General features: G+C 33.3%; 1 protein-coding gene across 9 annotated transcripts in view; it reads right to left on the bottom strand.

Annotated features, from left to right (window-relative positions):
• Nucleotides 1-23,923, bottom strand: part of LOC118188395 (semaphorin-1A-like) — a 905,788-nt gene that overhangs the window by 272,740 nt on the left and 609,125 nt on the right. For all 9 annotated transcript variants that reach the window (XM_035358817.2, XM_085818328.1, XM_085818327.1 and 6 more), the window contains one exon: nt 15,006-15,051. In XM_035358817.2, coding sequence (XP_035214708.1) covers nt 15,006-15,051 — 46 coding nt within the window. The remainder of the gene's footprint in view (nt 1-15,005; nt 15,052-23,923) is intronic.

Genomic DNA, 23,923 nt, shown 5'->3' with positions numbered 1-23,923 from the left:
CTCCTCTCGAATGCGTAGAGTCACGATAAGAACACGTCAGTGAGTGTGCCACATTTGGCGATTGAGCTTTTTACCAGATTCGGAAGAAAAGAGTAAGACATACCAACTTTCATGAAAACTCTGCAATATAACTATGATTTTTAAAGAAATCTCCTAAACTACTTTATTGTTATAAGTAACAGCTTATTTCAAAAACGGGTTATAGCAATGTAATTAATTCAGATGACACGGGAATGCTCAATCAGGGCCATAACGCTGTGGAAATACCAGTTAGCAAACGCAGATAACTACCTTGCTTCAACTACAAATCTCAGTTTTAGATGGTTTAGAACATTTCCTCAGCAATTTCAGAGTATATACTACAAATAAGACGATAATGATCATGATGAACGTTTGCATCTCCAGAAAGACGGAGCAAGTCACAGCAGAAATGCCGTCATATTTAAACACTATCTAACCAGGTAGATGGATTGGTAAAGCAACACTTTTAATAATGCTACTGTGGTTTTCAGTCTTTAGATAACTTTCTTGCGACTTTTTTCGGAAAGACGCATGTGTGTATGTATCACTGTGACCAATTTGTATATAACGTTGTGCTACATAATTATACTACCTTAGCTGAAAACAACGAGTCGAGTATGGTAAACAGCTGAATATCTGCAGAGTTGTACAATACGTTCAGAACCACGTCTTACACATAGAAAACTATATTATTTGATCTTAATCTTGAATTCAGTATGTAAAATATTATCAGCAGTTACTGTTTTTTAAATCACGAAGATACCCTAGCGTCTACTTTACAGCTGCTATATGTTGGCTACTTTCATTGCAAATTTTCTGTTGAAATTTCTGCTTGAGTTCTTCGATGATATATTTAAATGCAATAATAACAGAACGCAATACAGCAAAAGAAACGTAACATTTTCACGTTGCCATTACCGAGCATGATTTGTATACTAAGTGGCACGAAAGGATTCGTTTGAATTACTTCTGAAAAGATTTTAGACCAAATAATTAATATAAATGTCCATTTTTAACTTGAGGCTATATGTAGAATGCAAAGCTTTTAAAAATTGCTAAATGATATTTCAGTTACATTTACTTTTATTAGTCTATCTGAACTTGGTTCTTGTAAAGTAGCATAAGATTTATTAGCACTATTAAACATTTTACAAACAATGTTTTGCAACAATATGCCTCAGCCTTTTGCTGATAGGTCATTGCTGTTGGTATGAATTACATATTTTCTTACATTTAAATAAATTTCGATTGCTGTTAAATATTTTAGATTTCAGAATATTTAACAATACATCACAGGAGCCTAATCTAGCCTCAAATCCAACAGTTATACTAATCTTTGTCTATGCCATCATATCCGTTTATTTCCTTTCTCATTGAATCAAAATTACCTTTCACTGAAAACTAGAGTTTATCAAGGACATCACCAACTTTGCAGAAATTACCAGCTCACTTGTTACACTTAACAGCACAATTTAGAATTTAATGCATCGGCGAGAAAAGGTAGTTGAAAAAGTATCCAGAAATTTGCACGAGCTGCCGCCCTTAATTAGAATTAAGTAATTTATGCATTGAACAGCGATGGCGGACAAGATCTTGAGTGAGAAAAGGGGTCAACTCCAAACTAAAGCTGTAATCAGTAAAGACGATCGCCAAGTTTATAGTAACCCCATTCTGAAAGCAACCGTCTTCATTCAGCTTCTCCGAATGGCAACGCTGGATTTAAAATGTTTGAAGGAAATCTGATTTCAGAGAGAAAAAGTCCCGTTTGGAATCGCAGAACGATCTTCTTCCTCATCATTAAGGAGGACTCCGTTCATTGCCCCATTTATACGAGAATTTTCAACTATTTCACCTACTACAACGATCAGGCGAAAACAGATAAAACGATTTAGAGAAATCTTGAGCAATGGACTGGTTGAGAGTATTTTGGAAGCGCGAAATGACCGTAGAAAAAAATTCTTTTTGGAGTGACTGAGAGTTTTGTGTTTATTTTACGTAGAATGAAAATAGAGCGTTTTGCATCAGTGTAAGTCTTTAGTGAAATTTCAGAACTCGTTTCGATAACGTTTTCAAGTATAGTGTGGAGTTTTGGCTGGAATTCGAACTCCGAATTTTTCCGACGACAACTATTCAGAGCTACTGAAGTTGGCATTTAGCTTTGTATTATTTCTGCTTGATGATCAGAGCTCCAGCAGATTTTCCCACCATGATGTGGTAGAACCCGCCTTTCGAACTTAGCCTTCTATTTGTAGCGGGGGGGGGCTATTCCGGGCAAATATAATTTCCACAGAGTTCTTTTCAAACCTAGGATACAAACTCCTCTGCGGACTGGATACACTATTGTTACATTATAGCCAACTTCTGCTGATGTTTAAGATATGTGCGAAGGCTTCATCTGTATTTTACAGCAGCCTTCTGGCAGTCGAACACAGATGAATGCATTTGAAAGTGAATGCAAGAATAAACACTTGACAATTCGTTCTCAAAATAAAAGGGGATTCATCGAAGCACAGTATATATTTAGGTTTTCTTTCTGATGCTAAATAACACGACTCTTTATAAAAATAGATGCCATTTAATTACTCGAAATTTGTATTAATTAAAAATTATACAGATTAAATAAAACAACTAATTAGTTTTAAGATTTTAATTAGCCTTAAGACTAACACACGTATTAATCTAATCAAACATAGGTACCCGAAACAAAAACAGGAATTTATGTTGTTAAGAACAGTAAAGTTATAATAATATTAACAAAAATGGTAACTGAGTTTCTTTACATCGTCCGTTCTGTAACAAGAAAACAAGGTTGCATACAATTTGCGAGTAGCAGTTTTCTAGTCGATAAAATATTTTTGTTGGAACCGTTATCTACCGTATTTTTTGTCATAAAATAGGTATCTTTTTTTAATATAGCAAAAGTCATTGTATTATATTATCGTAATAAAGTATGAATGCATAAACAGATAAGATCATTTTCGCTGTTTATTGTTATTACACTTTCAAAGAATAAAATATTGGAAAAACACCCGAATTTGTCCACGTGAAGTTTGCTTTTATCACCCAAACTATATTCTAAAAGTTAAAACGTAGCACTGCGTTAAGATCTGCCTTTCATCTAATAAGATGATTTGGCAACCAAATAACGAAAATAAAGTTTCAAATGCTGTTTAAGCCGATGTTTTAGAAAACGACTGACGTGGAATGTTTTTGCTCGACGTCTGTACGATACTGCCGATAATAGATGTTTTATTGGTGATCAAAAGTACGCAATGTATTTTCTTTTGTAACTTTCCACCCATTTCACATACGTATAATATCTTTCCAAGCTTCTTCTTGTTTTTTCCAAGACAAAACTGCATGAATAAAAAAGGGTTCCAGAAACAAAATCTCGCTGTCACTGGTCATGGCTACTTTACATGACAAAGGAGCGTCCGAAATAGAGAATCGCAGATGAAGGAATATTTCCCAAAATGGTCCTTTTGCAAGGATGAGGAGGATACAAAACGATTGTACCATCAAACGAAACAGATGCAACTAGGAAGTGGTCCAACAATAACAAAGAACCGCTATTCCATGAAAAAGAACCATAAATCCATGTGACAAGTGTTTTGATCGCCCGAGACAATCTTTTTTATTTCGTGTTTTGTGCTTGGGAGGGATGGTTTTTTTAAAGGGAAAAACGCCATCAAGTGCTGGCGGAAGAGGGGAAGTGTGAGAACAAAATCCCAAGACAAGGATAAATGGTCTACTGAACTCGAAATGGGGGGCCGCCACTGATGTGTTATGGGTTGTGCCGGTCGTTTGTTCTATTGTCTTCTAAGCGATTGAAAGATAGAAAAGAACAAGAAGAAAACGCAGTGATTTCCGAAGATTGGATGACCACAAGGTGACTGGCATATAAACCGCCCCCCAAGGTATTACACATATTTCTATTATTATTTAGGGAAAAAATATCTAACGGGCAAATGTTTTCTTAATTATTTTTGTTATTAGTCCAAAGCGGCTTTGTTCCTGAAGGACAATTATATTCGTATGCATAAATGAATGCACATTTCTCGCATTGTGATAAAACAACGGTACATAGAGCCATCGAATTTTGGATGAGGTAATCCTCCTACGAATATGGGCATGTGGAAGACCAAATTTGAAATTTGGAATTTGTTTTATTATCGATTTCATATTTTGTAAAACTTTAACGAATTTTTGAATAACAAACTCAACGATTTAAAAGCGAGCAATGGCAACACTGTACGGCGGGGAGGGGGACTTTTTTTTATCTCCAGCGGGCGCGGAACTGTGTATGGGAAATTCTAAATATATGCTCATTTTTAAATTATTTTTCGACATTGCTACTGTAAACAAAGGCCTCTTTGGACGTAATTTAAAATCTGAAACCTTTCAGATGTTTTTTTTCTTTTTGGGGGGGAAGGCTTTTTTTATTTTCTATTGCATTTTTTTTCGAATTTACATGCTAATGACTGTACCTCACTGTGTTTTTTCGCATATTTACTTTCATCAAAACTATTGTAGAGGAAGCATTCCAACTTCCAGAATTAAAAATTAGGTAAACGTCAGGAAAAAGGGGATTTCTTCTTTAAAAATATTAAAATTTAAGAATAACTCAATGCTTCATAATAAGACTATATAAAAGTTAGTAATAACAAATTTTGCTTTATACATATTTTGGAAAATATTAGAGTCTCCTAATTCATGAAAAAAATTTATTCCTAAATGACCAGTTTACAAACCCCAAATAATAGTAATAATAATAATAATTTGTTTGCCAAAGTTCATTTTAAAATGTGTTTATTTTTTCTAATTTCTTTTCATCGTGTTCTATACGATTAGAGACATCATCAAAGAACATTTTTGAAATGAAGAAAAGTTCAAATAAAAGCATTCTGGGAGAAAATTATTTTCGATTAAAGTAGAAAGACATAGATCAAAATCGATCAAAGTACCTATATATTAAAATACTAAAGCCAATTTAAGACTAGTGCGGTAAGACCACTTAACACTGGTAGTTTGACTCGTATTTAAATCACGGAGATTAGGATGAGTTTGGAAATGGGAGATCACGGAGAAATTTTGAAGTTTCCCCCATCTGGAGCACCACACTTTGCCCTATCTGGAGCGTGAATACGAGCCGCCATTTTGTCTTGAAAAGCCCTTCCTTTCTTAGAGAGTGTTGTCGTATTTAAAAAGAAAACTAAATCAATTTATTTAGAATATTATGAAATTTTACTCTAATTATTTTCATTGAGCATGCCCCGTGAAATTTCTGAGCAAGATACGCAAATCGCTACCTCGATGAAATCTAAGCTTCGAAGTAGTAAACGTGAACCGTTTTGAATTTAGCTTTGGCAGGACAAAACATGGAATTAGAAAATCGGAACAATAATCCATCCTAGTTAGCCATATCATAAACAGCTATCTACGCGTTAGTTCAATACACACTTTTTACTTGTTTTGAATTAAAGCCGGGGTATTTATTAACACAGAAGTTATCTCGATCGACACAATACTCCTAAAGCGGTTCTAATAATGTTGAAATAAAAATTCATTCTTAGCGCCTTTCCTGAATATGCAAGAACCTGGAACAGATTAAACGAAATAAATACCATAAGTTAAATTAGAAAGAAGGCAATGTTAGTTTGCCAGCATTAATCTTGTTAGTAACACATCAAACCAGATTCTTATCAGAATACGTTAGGGTCGTTCAACCACTAAAAAGGCTGAAAGGATAAATGCGGTCATAAGTATCGTAGAAATGCTTCCATTTTCCCAGCAAAGAAACGATTTTTATTTAAACCACCCTCGGTCTTTCCCTATGGCATCTTCACCTTTCCTGAATTCCGAGCTGTGCTCCCCTTTAACTTCCCCTCCTTTACGGATCGCTCTAAGAAAATGAAAGTTTTTCCTAAAAGCAGTGGAAAAAATCTCGCTGTGATGTGTCTTGCATAAAACATAGGGTTGATAACATCTACGGAGCCAGTTTTCATTTCTCAGGCCTCTCCTCTTTTTTAACGACGCACCAGGGGGGCATCAGGTGTCTCTCACGGAACCCCCCTCGCTGACCAATCGCATGCGGGACACGATTTCGAGGGTCACTTCAAACGTAAGCGCCTCCGTGCCCCCTATATTTGATCAGAGGGATCAGCAGTAGAGTAGCGACACCCTGAGAAAAGGGACCAAGATGGGATGGTTTTTCATAAACGAGGAAATGTCAGAAGAAGATGAAACTCAGATTCTAAGGGACGAGAATTTTTGCTTCTTACCCATCTATACTCACCTGTCAAGAGAATAAAATTTTGCCAATATCTCACCGTTAGGATCGTCGTTTTATTTCTTCTGGCAGAAATGGAAATATATTTTGCGTTTCACGAAAGTTTGGTAGGAAGACGTTGAAAATTGTAGTAACAGAAGTTGAAAAGGTAAAGAAAATTCTGAACAATAAAGCATAGCGCAAATAAATTTATTAAACTCTAATAATGGTACTCAGGTCAATGAAACCGTATCTTGTCAATTAAATTAGATTATATAGCATTATTACTTATTTATAGCTCAAATAATATAAGTTATAAGAGTTCCCTAGAATTTTATACTATACTGCATGTTTCCGATTTTTTCAATAAGTCTGATGATCATTATTTTTCCTTCACAGTTGCAATGAGGAAAACTTAACATATAGAGGTAAAACTTCTTAAAACATAATCATACATGAACATAAAGTATGCGCTTATACATATCATAATAAAGAGTAATATTTAATACTCATATCAGTAAAATTTAATAAATTATCGTATATCATGTGCATTAATGAAATATTAAATCATTTATAGTAATCAAATTATTTCCGATTAGCGTGAATCCGGCCCCTATTAGTTAAGGCAATATCCTATAGGATACCATTCACCTCCCGTCTGAGTTTACATATGGATAAAACAAAAACCATTTTGCATTTTCTTAAAAATTTAATCTATAATCTTCATCAAAATTGTAAAATACAGAAAGACATAAAACACCAATAACAGTTAAAAAACAATTTGTACAATTAAAATTAGAATTTGTAAGCAAAAAAAAAAAATAATAAGAATAATAATAATAACTCAGCCAACGCACAAAACTGAAAGTTTACATTTGGTTCCACTTGGCAAAAGGACACTGAAGTGGTGGACAGATTGACTTAATTCACTAAGAGTTCACTAAGAGATTCTACTAAGAGTTTCGAATGTGAACAAATGGGGGCTTCGTTTGCCTTAGTACCACTTAAACAATTTTTAAATTGTTGGTAATAATACAACAATTGCATGCAGATTAACAAAAGGCATAAAAACATTAACCGGAACACGTGAATATCATAATTCATTCACTTTTAAAGCAGAAAATGCACAATTTACCAACATATAAAAATAAAAAAAGAGTTCATCGAGCCGTATAACAGAGAGGCATACATATAGTGTATTATGTTTGATGCGGCCTACTGCAATCAAACAAAGAGATGTACAACTACATGTTATAGCAGTTCAAGGGTACTGTACGTACGTACACACATTTTGGAAAAACAAAATCTTTTCTGAATTCATTCTAAATATATTTCACAATTCATTTTTGAAAAAAAGAGTCCTTTATTCTTTTTTTACGTAAAGATATTACGCAAAAACTTCGTTCAAATGGATTCGAGAGCAATCAAAATGAAAGTTTTTCGCATTTACTTCATACAAGGAAGTAAAAAGTATTTAATTTTAATTTTGTCATTAAATAAACATTATTAAAAATAGACAGGTCTTTAATTATTGGAATTGCAGAGTTTATTTGTAAAATTACTGAATAATTAAGAATTATTGAAATATGGAGTCCTTGACCCTAATCTTGTGGACGTAGCAACGACAACAATAAATAACTTGACAATCCAATGAATTAACAAAAGCTGGTAAAAATCTGTCTTTTGTTACTACTAATCAGAAATGATCATCACTGCTGAAAGATTTCTTTTAATCAGTTTACATGTGATTCAAATTATCCTGGTAGACTATTTCGGCATAATGCTGAACGTTTTCGTGTATTCTTATGTTACGTTAAAGACTAAAAATCTGTCTAGAGAGAAGACAGTCTAAGAATTATAGATTACGAAATATCGCTCTCTATCGATGGTTTAATGTAATGAATTAAAATACACTAAATTACATGATGGTGATTACAAAGAAGACGCACCAAGAATACGATAAATACATTCTTTTCTTCTGTCTACGAATAATTTAAAGCGATGCCACATCCACGAGCCCTAATAATCTTTCCATGACTCAGCAAGCTCTCCTGTGCACTATTGGAGAGAGGCATTCCCCTGAAAAACGAATATGAAGCTTGCATATAGTGTTTGTTCTCTTCCGAACTTCATTCACTCCCTCAGCCAACCCCGGAAGCCTAATCTCATTAACGGATGCAGTCTCATAATAAAATAAAAAAATTACCGGAAGAGCAAAAGGGAACTTATGAATTTTAAAACTGAAGTTCGACTAGCCCACCCAGAGATGCCAGATCTGTGACCTTGCCTGCCCCGTTATTGTGAACATGCAAATTAGACTCTTGGGTGACAAAATACGGTAGAGGAGGGGTTGATAAGATGGAAGCCGGAAAAGGGTGTTAGTTTTGCCAACGTGAATATTACAGCCATGCTGTTTTTTAATAGGATTTTAGAAAGCAAGGGATAAAGTTTTATTCCTTTTTTTAGAGGTCTGGGCAACACAAAAGGCAAGGGATAAGAGGGAATGTAAGTACACAGAACTTCTCAGTAGGGATAGGAAAACAAGGTAGATACTTGTATATTCTAGAAAGTAATTCCAACTAGGTATATTCATCTTAGAAATTTCGTTTTAAACAACTGATTTATCAAATACTAGTAAGCTAATACGTAGAGTTTGCAATAATTAAGTAAAATAATTTTATGAAAACAATTTTATTAAATGAATTTCTAGCAAAAATGACCAAAATGTTTTCAAACTTTCTTTTCAGTTACACAATATCACATATTTAAAAAAAGCTTTTATGGTACTTTTGGAAAGACCCGGGAAGTATTTATTCCTCACCTTTTATGTTTGAAATGTAAAAGAATTCTTCTTCCGCAGTTTGGCACTTTTACAGCTGCAACTATTTTGTCTCACAAATATTAATTTATTTGCACGTATAAAAATATTAAAAAGAATATGAAAGGCTGGAGATACAGTGGTTCGCATTTGTTATCGGACACTTGCGTGTTTCAATTTTATTTGTAAAAATCATCTTCTAAATATTAACAAAACGACAATTTTTTTTTCACGTATACTATTGATGCTATTGATAATCTACTTTAAAACCTGCTTGTTTCCAAAGAAGTTATACAAAATGGTAAAAAATAATAATATTTATTCAAAACGTTCCCGAAAACGAACTCACGTAAGTATTCGGACATATTAAACAGTTTATTTGATAAAAACATGAAAATATTGAGACATTCATTATTTCGTTGGATATTCGTTAGCTAAAATTACACTTTTCACGCGCTTTGGTATGGATTTAATTAATTTGGCTCCTGTTGAATTTTCGTAGAATAAATCTGCGATTCCTTGGTGTTAGCTTGGAATGTAGTCCAGACTTCAGTGCATTTTCAACAGTTCAAATCATCAACAGTTCCCATCGTTTTATAACCTCAAAGATAGTTAAACGCTATATTTCAAGAATTTGGAGGGTATTCTGAATATTTTTGCCAACTTTAAAAAGATGAACTGTTAAATTTCTAATAGAATTGGTCGTGAATTTGTAGCCTCTTCCCACGTTCACTTCAGATAAAGAAATATTAACATATTTTTCGAAATAAGTAATGATTATAATTCTTGATATAAATTTTCATTAAAAAAAGAAAATTACAACAACAGGTATTATCTACCAAATCATTTCAACAAAACTTTGGAGTGTACGAATTATTATAAGTTATTGGTTAACACTTTTCCAACAAATTATTTTACTGCATTGAATATTTTGATGATATTTCTTTTACAACAAGTAAGGCTTTAAATAGAGAAAAACATATATTAGAAAAACATCCCAAGTCTTCCTAATTTAATTTAAGTCTTTCCCTATTTAGTGCAAGTTCTCTCAAAATGAATTTTAAATAGGACTACGAAAATATGAATAAAAAATAAATGAATAAAATAATGAAATGAATAAAACATACGAGTATCCGAAAACAAATCTGAGCCGCTATAAATATTATGAAAGGAATTTTCCTCAATTACAAAGCGAATACGATATACTAATATAATTTTATGCATGCATATATAAATATAAAGGAGAGGTAAACGTAGAGAGCAAGTAAAAAAGAAAAAGAAAAATATCCTTCCCTTTGATTACTACTTTATTACTAAATCCGATTTGTTTTAAATTAAATATAATAGTATTATTTCACCTTAATAATTCTGCAAAAACCAGATAAAATTAATGCTTTTGAAATTAAATTTTTCTCGTAAGAGATTTGCATTTCCTATGCTCTTCTTAAGTGATTATCTCTTTATATTAAGCATATGTACTTCCATTTTATTAAATCTTTTATCCATTTTATTTTGTTGGATTTTCAACTTTTGTTTTCGCATTTTCCTTAACCGATTTGAATTTAAGTTTTCATGACAAATAACATTTGCTACCACAAAAATATTAATTCCTTATGAAAGAATTTTAGCACATCTGGGTAATGATTATTTTCTCTAATTATCATCTGTATTTATTTGTCACAGTAAAAAAAACGCATAAATTATTAAATGCAATAATGAAAGCAAATCTCCAAGATTATAAATCCTTCCAAGATAGTTAACAACACTCCATTATTTTCAACTGAAAGTGAAGTTCCTAAGGATTTTCTCAGAGCATCCACTACAATTATTAATCTCCTCTGCTCCTTTACGAAAGTAATCTTCATTTATTTACTAACCAATTTTTCACAACGAATGCTTCGCTGGAAGATTACTCAGGCATCACATTCTCTATGTGCATGTGACTATAATCATAATATAGTGAAGAAGTATTTAATAGCGAAAAATCCTTGCAAGATAGCAAACGCTTAATGTGATCCAAAATTTATGTCCTTTGGCTGATGACGCAGAGATCCGGTTTTCAAACTTCTAACTGTGTATTTGGAATATATAATGAACTCCATAAAACAGGTGTGAGTTAGCAGATACATTACTCGTTTTTTTAAAAAGAATTTTAAAACATTACTCGTTTTTCCATAAAAATAGGTCATTGATAGAAAAGTCACGTAAACGAAGCTTGTGTTGTTGTGACTTATCTCACTTGTCTGACAATAACATCAGAACAAGCCACGAAATTCATCGTGGCAAGGAAAGCAAGATTGCGCCTGTCGCTGGCTGGAGCCTTGAGCACCATACAGGTGACAGAGCGACTTCGCTCATTTCCGCCACAATTTTGATGGACAGCACTCCGAGAGGAGGACGGGTCCGAGAGTCTCCCACTCTCTCTTCTCCTACCATCAATTACTCTAGGAAACTTTCAGCTCGCCAAGTATTTAGAGTGCCTCCATGCCGCAAAGACACTATACATTTAAAAACATCCATGCCTTCTATGGCATGATGAAAATAAAATATTTTGGGGTATATTTTCCCCAAGATATTTTATTTTAGGTTTTTTTTTTTTTTTACAACCTTATAAAAAATTATTGCTATTACATTTAGTTGTGGACCTCTCTATTTGATTGCAATAGACCGCATCAAAAGTATATAAACACACACACGCGTATATATATATATATATATTAGCTTTGTTACTCGACACGGTGAGCTCAGTTTTTTTAATTCTTATAGGTTGGTAAATTGTGAATTGTGCATTATTTGCTGCAAAAGTGATTGAATTTTGTTCTTATGTTTTCGCTTAAGGGTTTTACGTCTTTAGGTAGTTTGCATGCAGTAGTTTTAGAATTTTCAACAATTTAAAAGTTGTTTAAATGGGATTAAGTTTAACGGAAAAGACATTTGCTTACATTTGAAACGTAGTAGAATAATGAATTAAGTCAGTTTCTGCACCTTTAATGTCTTTTTGCCGAGTGGCACCAAAAGTAAACTTTCAGTTTTGTGTAAATGTCTGCCTTCTTGCCCGCTGGCCGAGTTGCCTTTTTTTTGAGTAGAAACTGTAATTTTAATCGTAAAAATTGTTTTAACTATCTTAACTGTATTTGGTGTTTTATGGTTTTCTATACTTTTCAATTTTTTTACGAAGATGTTTTAAAATGTTATATATTTTTGCCTTGCCGCGAAGTGAGAACTGAATTAATTGAATTAGAAATATTTCTGAATATTTTTGAAATGCAGCAAAAATTATGTATAATTTAACAGGCCGTACAAGAAAGTCATGCTGTGTCCACATCAGATTTTTTCTTCCTTAAGCCTCTTTAAGAAAATTAAAATCAAATTTAGGAAATGCATTATCAGATTTTAAAACTCGTTATCCTCAAGATAAAAATGCCTTGGTCATTTTAATTACTATTATTATAGAAGTAAATTCATGAAACAGATGTCCGTAAACTTGTTTCCGCTTGGTATAAATTGGTAAGATACATAATAACAATTAGTAGCGCAAACTGCGCCTGATGCTCAAGGTCATTTAGCAAACTGTGCTATTTTTAAATCAATCTATTTCCTCAAGATATTTTATTTTAAGTTTTCTTACAATCTTATACAAAAATTATTTTGGTTTTCAAAGTATACTAGCGTAGTCCTAACCTCAGTTTCGCAGTTTTGAAACACTTTTTAAAACTACGATAACATTGAAATATCAATTCCGTTTGCTGAGACTTGAAACCCCATCGAACTACCAGCATTTGACGGTCTTATCCGCTCATCCTTGGTGGGTATATATAGAAATCTGGAAGGTGTAACGGAAATTAAAACAATTATTTGAAGGTAAGGGCCTTATTTGTCTTAAGGATCTTATCAAAAGCTGTTCACCAAAGAAGGAAAAAAATAATAAAAGAGAAATTAAATAAAAGATGCCGAAAAGCACGGCAATACTAAGTTTAACTGCGCAAACCAATAGCCTAGCGAACTTTTAATCACGCATAATACAATCTACATATTATTGAATGATGTTCATTGAATTCAGCTAAGGAAATCAAATGTCAGTTTGAGGAAAGGAATAAAGAATTTTTTTTTTTTTTTTTTTTTTTTTTTTTTTTTTTTTTGTGTGTGTGTGCCTGTGTGTATAGAATAATAACTCTACTTTATACAATTTTCGAACTCATTCCGAGAAATTGTTATCCTAAATTCACACAATAAAAGCAGTATGAAAATTTTTCGTTCTTATTCAGTGCATATACTTGAATTGGTAGAGATTAAACAAGCAGTAACTTTATTCATGAATCGGATAGTTTAGTCACAAGTTCTCTTAGCAGCAAAGCACATCTTACAGAGAAATAAGTTGAAATTCTTGTTATAGTAACTGGAAGAGTTGCTAGAAGACAAGACCGTGAAACTGGCATAAACGAGGGAATGCCTGTCCTTTTGGGGAGAAAAAAGCAAAAATAAGAGCGTTTAATTTAAACATCTGCCTTAAGGGGGAAGTTAATTCGAATATGTGTCAATGCTCACGGTCCACCACAAGGCACCCATTTGGAATAAACGGATTCTTTTAAAAGAGGGCAAGGAAAGATCAGACGCTTTATTGTTGTTTGCTTTTGAGAAACAGTTCCGAAAGATAAGGACAATTTTAGGACTTCTAGGATCATTTTCTTTAGTTCGCATTTCTACAACCGCACCGAGAGTTTGTTGCGGGTGTAAAGTTTTGTTTTGATCTTTACTAGCCAGATGAGGTTAATTTTTTTTAATCCAATATCCCTTTTCTTGTATTAAAACCGCTCATTAAAAAATGCAAATGTTATATAAAATATTCAGTATTTTAATTAAAATTGCACTCAATATTCCTTAAGTAACAATCCTAGACATATATTTACAATTATAATAATTTCGTAAAATAAATAATTAATTTTTTAAACAAGGTGGAAAATTTTATGGAAATACTTTCTACATAGTGGTTGAAGGTTCTGTAAAATCAAAATCTAATATTGTTGTACTTGAAACAAATTCAAGTTGTTAAAATATTAATTGCGTATTATCTCTATTATTACATAATGAAGAATATGTATGTATTGTATATGTATATGTATGTACTTATGTACCTATCTTTCTTGTCCGTTAAAGAAGTGCCAAATTAAAAACCACCAAATTGGAAACATGAATGGTCCTTCTCCCAGCATGTGCCACTGGAAGTTCGAGTTTTGAATTTCCAATTTGCCCATTGGACTTTTATGCATTTGAGCTTTAGAAATGATACTGGTTTAACGTTCCGCTTTATTTTTGGGATCTGGTTTGAGCTTATTTCTGTTAATTGCTGAAAATGTGCCAAAAGTTGCCAATTCTGTCATCATTAAATCTGTCAAAGAATGACTAGGAACTTGATGAAGCTATTTAACGTCTATAAATCAGAAGCCCATTTCTTCCAAAAACAAATGCAAGTATTTAAACTACTATGAAATTAATGCAATTTCTGATATCCGAAAGCATATGCAAATTTCTAAAAAATACAATCTCAAAACCAGATTATTTTATTTATTTATTTTTGAAAAAGAATGTATTTTAATTTTTTTGTATATTATCTACGCAAGGTGTGGATGTGACAGAAATGGCATTCACAGAAAGATATTTTCTTGAAGATTTTAAGTAATAAAATGTATAACTACAGATCTGTATAATTTACGCAGATCATTTCTGTCTGATGTAGAAATTCTAACTTTTCTCTCGAGAAAATAGCGATAGAAAATTGTGAGAAGTTTAAAACAAAATTTTCATTTATGAACTAATATAAAAACCTATAATCGAACACATAGTTGCTGATGTTTCTGAACACATAGTTGAAAAAGGTATGCAAAAAGTATTATCACTCACCTTCTTTTCCATAAGCGTGGACAAACTGATGTTATAGACGATGTTTCTGCAAAAGTAATGAGAAACAAAAATTAATTAAAAATGTTAAAAGAAGAGCATATGTAAACAATGTCTGCATTATTAAATACTAGGCAAAATTCAGAAGTTTGGTATATATTTTAAATATATATATAAAAATCATACTAATGTCAATACATTGTTAAATTTAAATAAATGTCAAATGAAATGAAAAAGTTAACTTCCCCCCCCCGGGAAGACAGAAGAGCACTTCTAGCAGACACAAATTAAATAAAACCTTGCACATTTCGCACGACATTTTAGCTTATGAACTCCACGAAACCATTTCTGTGACTTCATTTCGCATCTGAATATTTAATGGTGCGTAAACTTTTATTACTCTTCTGTTTATTTAATAATTTATTGATTTTTTAACTATCCAAGTGTTCGTTATTGTTCAGATCGCTATTACTCAGATATTTGTGTCTATGTATTTCTGTATTTCTGAAGAAAAGCAATTTTCTTTTCTCAAGCATTCTTCACAATATTCTGTAGTGATATAAACCTGCACAATATCTGTAGTGATATATGCTGCTTCGCTGCCTTCTATGCTGCGGTCTTACTATGTGAGCAGTTCACCGCTGCTTATTCCACACACTACTTATTCATGTATACTACACATATTTCTTTTTATTCATGTGCTAACATACACTCCTTAAGATTTTGTTGCCTTCAGGCATTTAATTTCACGCGCATATAATGTAGCAATATGAAATCTCTAGGGAAATGTTAATATAATTATACTGTACACCTGCATTGAATATGTTAAACACATTTTTAAAAATGAAAGGTAAAGCAAATTCTGCACTTTGATTGGAAATCGAATTTACTACTCCAGTTTATCATGAGACTCACTCTTCATTAAAACAGGCACTTCAAGGCCGTTGTCATCGCCTCCATTTGCATATCATATCGCGTGTCATCATCACTACACAGCACTTATTTTCTCCACTTGTTTCGAAACTTTACTTAAAGATAGCCTTCATTTATGCACTTCTCATGAAGTTAGCCACACTAAAACGAAACGAAGTGGAGGGGAAAAAATTAGGTGATTTGAACCGCAGCTGTTGTTCCAATTCTTACGAAGTAAATCAGGCGGCAGAAAATGATCTTAAAGATTTTTCCGTTGTTGATCGTGTGCCGGTAGCAGTTTTACGCTGTATCGACCTTACGTAGTAATTTATACGCACTATCGACGCTTTTACTGCTCTATCAATCGTAAACTATCGCAAACGATTGCAGCACTATCGATGCTGCAATACTTGCTCTTGGGACTATTACATGTGCATGTTCATCAATTTCTATATGTTCTCACTTCTTCTGTGGTAAAGTAGTAATTTCTACGTACCATCGACGCTTTTACTGCTCTATCAATCGTAAACTATCGCAAACGATTGCAGCACTATCGATGCTGCAATACTTGCTCTTGGGACTATTACACGTGCATGTTCATCAATTTCTATATGTTCTCACTTCTTCTGTGGTAAAGTAGTAATTTCTACGTACCATCGACGCTTTTACTGCTCTATCAATCGTAAACTATCGCAAACGATTGCAGCACTATCGATGCTGCAATACTTGCTCTTGGGACTATTACACGTGCATGTTCATCAATTTCTATATGTTCTCACTTCTTCTGTGGTAAAGAAAAACTACTGCCTTCCCAAAACGCTTTGCATGGTATATTTCGTTTTTTTTATTTACAGATTCATGATTTAATTGATTTACACTAGCATCATAAAAAGTTTCGATACTAAATTAATACTAAAGGACGAACTTAAAAGCTATGGTACTTTCCAGATTTGCAAGCTATAGCTTTTATTTTATTTTTACATGATAAATAATTAAATCTTTTTAATATTTTTAATGCTATTAAAATAAGAAAGGAAATTATAGGGCAGAGGAGGTGCATAAACTGAGATCCCGTTAGATGTTGCTGAAGTTCCAAAAACGTCAGGTTTAAAAAAAATAATGATTTAACTCTGCAGAGAAAAATGAAGTTTTATTTCGGCTTAAGCTATGTACTTTATAAAAAGCATATTTGCCTTATTAGTGAGTAAAAATAGCGAAAAGTAAAAAATAATTTCAAGAAAAAGATAAGCTTGCCTTTCATCTTTTCCTTTCATTACCTTCCTAATTTTTTTCCAAAGTATAGTTATAAATCTTACTTAATGAATGATCACATATTCTGTATCTAATTAGAATATCTTACGCTATATAACTATGGTAAGACTCGTAAGCTTTTTAAATAAGCTAAATAAATAATTAAACTTCATAAAGAAAACTATAAAGTTAAAACATTAAAGATAATTTTCCGTACTTAACTGCTTGTTTGCTAGCCAGGTGATACAGGAGTAACACACAAAAAAAAAAAAAAAAAAAAAAAAAAAAAAATTCTTAGTAATTACATTAAAAAAACTAAACTAAAAAAAGGTATATTATATTTTTAATCTACTAGTTTTAACTTTAATAACTTAGTTTCATAACTTTTACCGAAAGCTCTTTTTATTATTATTTTTATATTCACTATTAATTAATGTACGTGTACCAAGAGATAGTGCAAAGATTTTGTATGTTACAACTCCACCCCACTCTAAAAAATCACTGCGTACTTTATTTTGCAAAATATCTATATGAAATACTTTATAATATACAACACATAATATACAGTAATTACAGTGTTAATCATAATATACAGGATGTTTCGAAAAGTTACAAAACTACATAATATCTGAATCTGGTCAAAATGCTACGACTTGAGCTCAGAAACAGAATCAAATGATTTCGGTTTGGTCTCCTAGTATATTTTTAATAAGACTTAACATAAATCAAAAATGTTATTCAGCGCCCCATAGGACATAAATATTTTTCATTTCAAAATTAATCCAACTAAGAATGTCTTTACACAATCAAAATTACATGGAATATCTTTCATTAAAATCTCGTCGTAACCTGAATAAATACTGCTAAAGAAGCATTTACCAATTAATTTACAAATTCAGAATTCTGAAAATTACTTTGTGCAGACTATTGGATTTTTTAGACTCTATCCGAAATCTGAACTGCGTATGTTAACTGGGCGTTCTAACCGCTAACAAGGCACGCATGTGGGAAAGCGGTAATTCCTTACAATCTCCCCCATTTCCAAGATGACGAGACAGATGCACGAGGTCCAACCAACCAAACCAAAAGACTGATTTGTTATTAGCCAATATATTTTCAGTTCAAGCACCATTTCAATGATTATTAGTCTCCTCTTTTTTTTAAGGCAGGGAACATGAAGCTAATGAGCCCTTGCCAGGATTCGAACTAAGATATCCCATTTGCTAAATGAATTGCTAATCACTTTACACTACGTTAGTGTCGACGAGAGAATGAGATTATCCCTTACAAATTTTATGCCAGACAAATATAGAAATTATTTAATAAGGATTTCAAATCTTTATTCACAGAAATATTAAAATTCAAATCAATTTATTTAATATATTTCCACATTATACGTCTAAAATCAATAACATTTTGTCACTGTTTGCTTTCATTAACTGAAATCAGTCACTGAAATTTGGCACATTTTCTAGGTCAATATTTGTATACTATTGAACGTTTTTTACAAGATTTTTTAGCAGGATATTAAAAAAGCTTATTAGTAAGAATTACCTCTGTGGGACGCATAGATGTTCAAAATTTTCAGCTTTAACCAAACGTGAACCTTTTTTCACGTGAAAAAAAATTTTCATATTATACAAACTTAAATTACTTAATTTTTACTAGTAGTAGTGTTAGTATTACTATATTTGAAAACATGGGTTGACAATGAACGCTCAAGATACAATCCCTTTAGTTGTATATTAAAAAATAACTAATGGATCGAGCGACGCATTTTCAACAAATCAGCATTTTCTCTTTATTTTTCCGAAGTAGTGTAGTCGTTAAGCTACGCCATATTACGGAAATTCAAAATTTATTTTCAGATCCTATTTGTAAGAGTAGCTTTAATATTTTCCTTCCCGAAGCAAATTTTGTTTTTTCTTGCTTTCGAATATCCCAACCACTTGCAAAGGATCTTAGTAACCCGTAATGAAGATTTTAAATGATTTCCGAATTTTTCCTCTTTTCCTTTCACTCGTTTGCCTAAGGTCGTTACAAGTGCATCCGAATTCAACGAAACCCAATTTGAGGGCCATCGAAACTAGCGAAGTTTATACACTGCCCTTTCTAATGACCAGCATTCGTCATATCCAAATGCATTTCCGAGAGCAGTCATTTTCAACTGATAAAGAGGGACTGGCAAATTATTCTCTACCAACCCCCGGATCCCATCCCGACTCTCCACTGATCGAACTTCAACTTTCATACAGGCTTCGCGTTTCAACCGCTAGATGTCGCCGCGCAGGCGCTAAACCACGAGGTAGACGTAAAACGCACGCTCTTGATATCTGCAGGCAGATAGACAGAGCTTTGAATTAGGTGGCATCGTCTCGACCCGTGTAATCGAGTGAGTTTATGCCGATCACCCCCAATTCTCACCCCCGTTGGAAAGTACGCTTATCAGCGCAACGCAACAATGCGCGGGGAACATTAAGTTGTTTGAGCAGTGCGCGCAATCAATAACGATGTCGTTAATACCGGGGTTGCCGTTGGAAAAGCCGAACAGATTACATACGAACTCACTTAGCATGCAATCTTTGCTGTTCAATCATGTGGCCCAAACAGCCTAATACACCTCTCGCGAACAAACCATTACCTGCAAATATTTGTCAACGCATCACCAAATGCTCACCTTAAAATGGAGATTAAAATCGTCTGATACCGTAACAAATTACTCGCAGCTGTATGGAGAGAGAGAGAGGGGGGGATGTCTGAAGAGATATATAAACAGGTTTTAAAAGGGTTATCGAATTCCATGATGCAATATCTCGATTAACATAAACTTTTCCAGTCTCATCTGTAAAATGAGGATTTAAAAAAGAACCTTAGAAAAGTGTCCTTGAAAATCTCTCGAACCCGAAGCATTTAGAACAGAATTATTGCTAAAGTATACAACCCCACGCAGATAAGTTACATAATTCCATCTTCCGATAATAAACACAAATGAAACCAAAGACAAGCAACTAAAGTAAAGAAAGTTAAACTTCTCTAGCCAAAACACTGGGCAGATTTGTATTTCAAGCTGGGGCAGATTTTACCATAACCTTTCCATATGAGGAAGACATCAGCAGCTATTTACATTTTCATATAAAATCAAGGCGTATTAGAGGTAAGATTTTAAAGCTACTTCTGAAGTAAAGATGCCTCCTTTCGTCTCTAATTCAAAAAACACAAAACTCCTTTTCTCCAAAAAAAGGTAAATAAAATCAACCGAAACACGAAATGACCGGAATGACCCCGTGTTTTGGTCCCCGAGTTGTTTTGTGTTACGCTCTGTATTTTGCACATCATGTGGCTAATTAAGCAGAGAGAATCTGGAAGTTATGCCGAAGTTCTTCCTAAAAGAAAATGACTTATTCAAGCAATACTTGAAAGCAAGTAAGTACCCGCGTAGTCCACCATTTCAGCAATTGGGAACCTAGCCCACGGCACATAATTTTCAAGTGCACATCGGTATCACAACCAAGGGAGGGACTTTGAGTACGAGCCAATGAACTTCTGCTCTTGTGATGCTGAACCTTTGAAAACTGTTGTTTACATTTCATTTCGCAATTATTCATAGCATCCAGCATGTACTTGTGTTTCTTTCCAATTCCTTCAGTCCGGCAGCGAAATCTACGCAATTAATTATATTTTATCTAATTTCGCATCAGAAAATTTCAAGAGGTAATCCATGATATTCCAACTATTTTGCAGAGAACATTGAGCGGAAAAGGTCACATGATACAACAGAAACCACTACTCGGAGCTCATTAGTCAGTTTTAAAACCCCGTTCTTTAGTTGCGATGCCGATGTACATTTCAGAACCATTCAGCCAGGACAAACTACAACTGTTTCGAGATTAACTACTTGTTCTCCGGTTGTCCGCTTGCATATAATCATTAAGAAACTTTGACTACGAATTCTAAAAAAAAATTAAACCGTGTTTTATCCCAGTGAATAAAATATCATAAATAAGTTGAACTTAGCATTTGGGGGTCTTTCTGACAAACGGTTTTCAAGCCAAAAGCTGGAATACATATGTCCCAACCGTAGTTAATGGTGAGATAAATATGTCCCACAAGTAGCGATCGACTTAATATAAGCACACCTAAAACTATTCTATGAAATAGATTTTATATCATATGGTACACGATAAAACATTTTTTGCATAACTCAACAGTACATATTGGGCAACTCATATTTGTTCTTTTCTCTGTATTCATTTGTGTACAACGAGCACAGTGGCGTCTTGAGTTTCTAACTATTGGAAGATGATCCTCAGTATTCCGGAGATTCTAAGTACTTAACCCAGTAGTAATTTTTAAACTTTTAGTGAGACATATATGTTCCGTTAGTAGTTAAAAGACAAATTAAATATGCACAATTGCTAAACAAATAATTTATTTGAATTTACTATATCTATTCCAAATTTTTACTAAATTTAATCACAAGTTTTTTTTTTTTTTTTTTTTTTTTTTTTTTTTAATGAAACTTAGAATGTTGAAGAATATAGTTTTTTTCTAAAGTAGTGATTCAAGCATTTCACTGGAGAAATTTATACTAATTGCATTACTACTGATTTGAAATAGATTTATTAGATGTTTTAGATGCTAAGGTCATCAATATATCCCGTTTAAGTTTTATTTCCGGAAAGTGAAAAAATATACCCCTCTTTCCCAAAACATTTGCTTTTCTAGCACTTCTGACAACTATTTTATACGTAGGATCAATCAACGTGATGTAGATCTAACTGTTAGATATTTGTCACACGCACTTCAGGAGATAGAATGATGACACAGGAATAACAGTCGTATGGGTTTTTCTGTTTAATAGAGTTCAGTTATCAGAAATTATAAATACAGATTAGCTATTCTTATTTTTCACATAACTTGTTAAGCAATGAACATTATTAACTATTTTTTCCTTATTTCTATTTGAAAGAATATTCGCTTCGCCTCTTGTTGCATTCGTGGTGTATGTGGCAGCACGTTCGGCTGAAAATCAGAAGATATGAAGTTCGAATCGAAGTGCGAAGCAAATTTCCAAGCTTCTCGCTCCAAAAGTTCTAAGTAGCTGCACGGTGGTGCCCGCCTAAAATATAGTGAACTATCATTTATCACTCGTAGGACTGGGCAACTGGGTTTCTCCCTACTCAGACTCCATTTAAACAGAGTAGAACACAAAGAATTTTTGGTTTCCCCACGACGTGTTCTCATTGGGTAACTGGTAGTACTTTCGGCTGGTAATCGAAGATCGAAGATCAATTCTCTGCGAGGGAATAGTTGACCTTCCGTAATGCCTTTTTCTCCCTTTAAACAAACAAACAAACAAACAAAAAAAAAAAAAAAAAAAAAAAAAAAAAACCTAGTAAGCTCTACAAATGGTTAATGTTTTAAGTGAAATTATGCAAACAAAATAGTGAGTTTTTCCCCCTCACATTCCTCAGCCACATAATTCTTCCCTCCCCCCCAAATTTAAAATTCCCTTAGAATAAAAAATACTCAGCGAGCTATTATTAGTAATATTAAGTAGCAGAGAATAAATAAGTAACAGATAATATAAATAGTATATAAGTAAGTAAATAGTAGGCAAAAGATAATAGTAGTATTAATAGTAATAGTAGCAGTAATAGTAATAGTAGTAGTAATAGTAATAGTAGTAGTAATAGTAAGAAGAATATAAGTAGCAGAGAATAACTAAATGAATACTGCTCCTATCATTTGCGTATCTGTTAGTGAGAAAGGTTTTAGTACCACTCGAAGTTATGCTTAATATTGCAGAGTTTGTAGAGATATTAGGTTATTTTAAAGCAGGAGTAGATGAAAAATATGCAATGCCGTCGCCGGGACTCGAACCTCGGACCTCTCGAATACGCGCCCAGCGTTCTGACCATATTAAGAAGGCGCGGAAGAAATACCTTATAAGTCAAACTAGTTCAGCGCAAATCTAGACGCTTTGTTAATTTTTATACAGCTGGCTGGAGAATATTAAATTGTTAAATAGGTTACATGATATAATTCACTTGAAAGTTGCAGAAGTATAATTTGGAAATACATTATAACTTGTATAACCGAAACGATGCCGTCGCAAATAAAATTTTAATTACTTCTTTATTTTTCGACGCGTTTATTTAGAAAATTAAGTGAAAATCTCTTGCAGTGATACTTGGCCAGTAAAGAAAAGATAAAGATTAGCCAGTAAAGCAGACTAGTACGAATAAAATGAAATCCAGGACTTTCTAAACTTAAGTGGACGGTAATTTTTCTACGTATTGTTCCTCTGTGTGACATGACCGCAAGTATGTAAGAGACATTTGTAAATACTACAAGGTTTATATATATATATATATATCCACACTGCACTTTTACTAATGGGCTTTTCTCCGCAAATAGAAATAAATACCCATGAGCACCAAATTTTATATAAATTTAGGAAATAAAGCAATAGTGTGTGAAAGGTGGTTAACCGAATCCCTTTATTCATGCACAAAAACCGAATTCACCGCTGATGGCGTGAAACGGGTTGAGGCGTTCGGGGCATTCTTGCGCACCGCCGATAACACCCTTGCGCTTTAAAGCCGCATCGTAATTATCTAAAGCGAAGGCAAGACGCGGATCACGAGCTCTCGGGGGACCAGAGACCCAATCAATGAGGGGGCCGCGCGCTATTGATTAATTATCGGTGCGTAAAGTACTCGTTAGGCGTAGGCGAGAAGTCCCGGACGTAATAA

Source organism: Stegodyphus dumicola, chromosome 6, assembly GCF_044657685.1.
Source record: "Stegodyphus dumicola isolate Sdum_Otavi_A_Nest chromosome 6, ASM4465768v1".
NCBI classification, from domain to species: domain Eukaryota; kingdom Metazoa; phylum Arthropoda; class Arachnida; order Araneae; family Eresidae; genus Stegodyphus; species Stegodyphus dumicola.
This window is presented reverse-complemented; position numbering and strand designations above follow the sequence as displayed.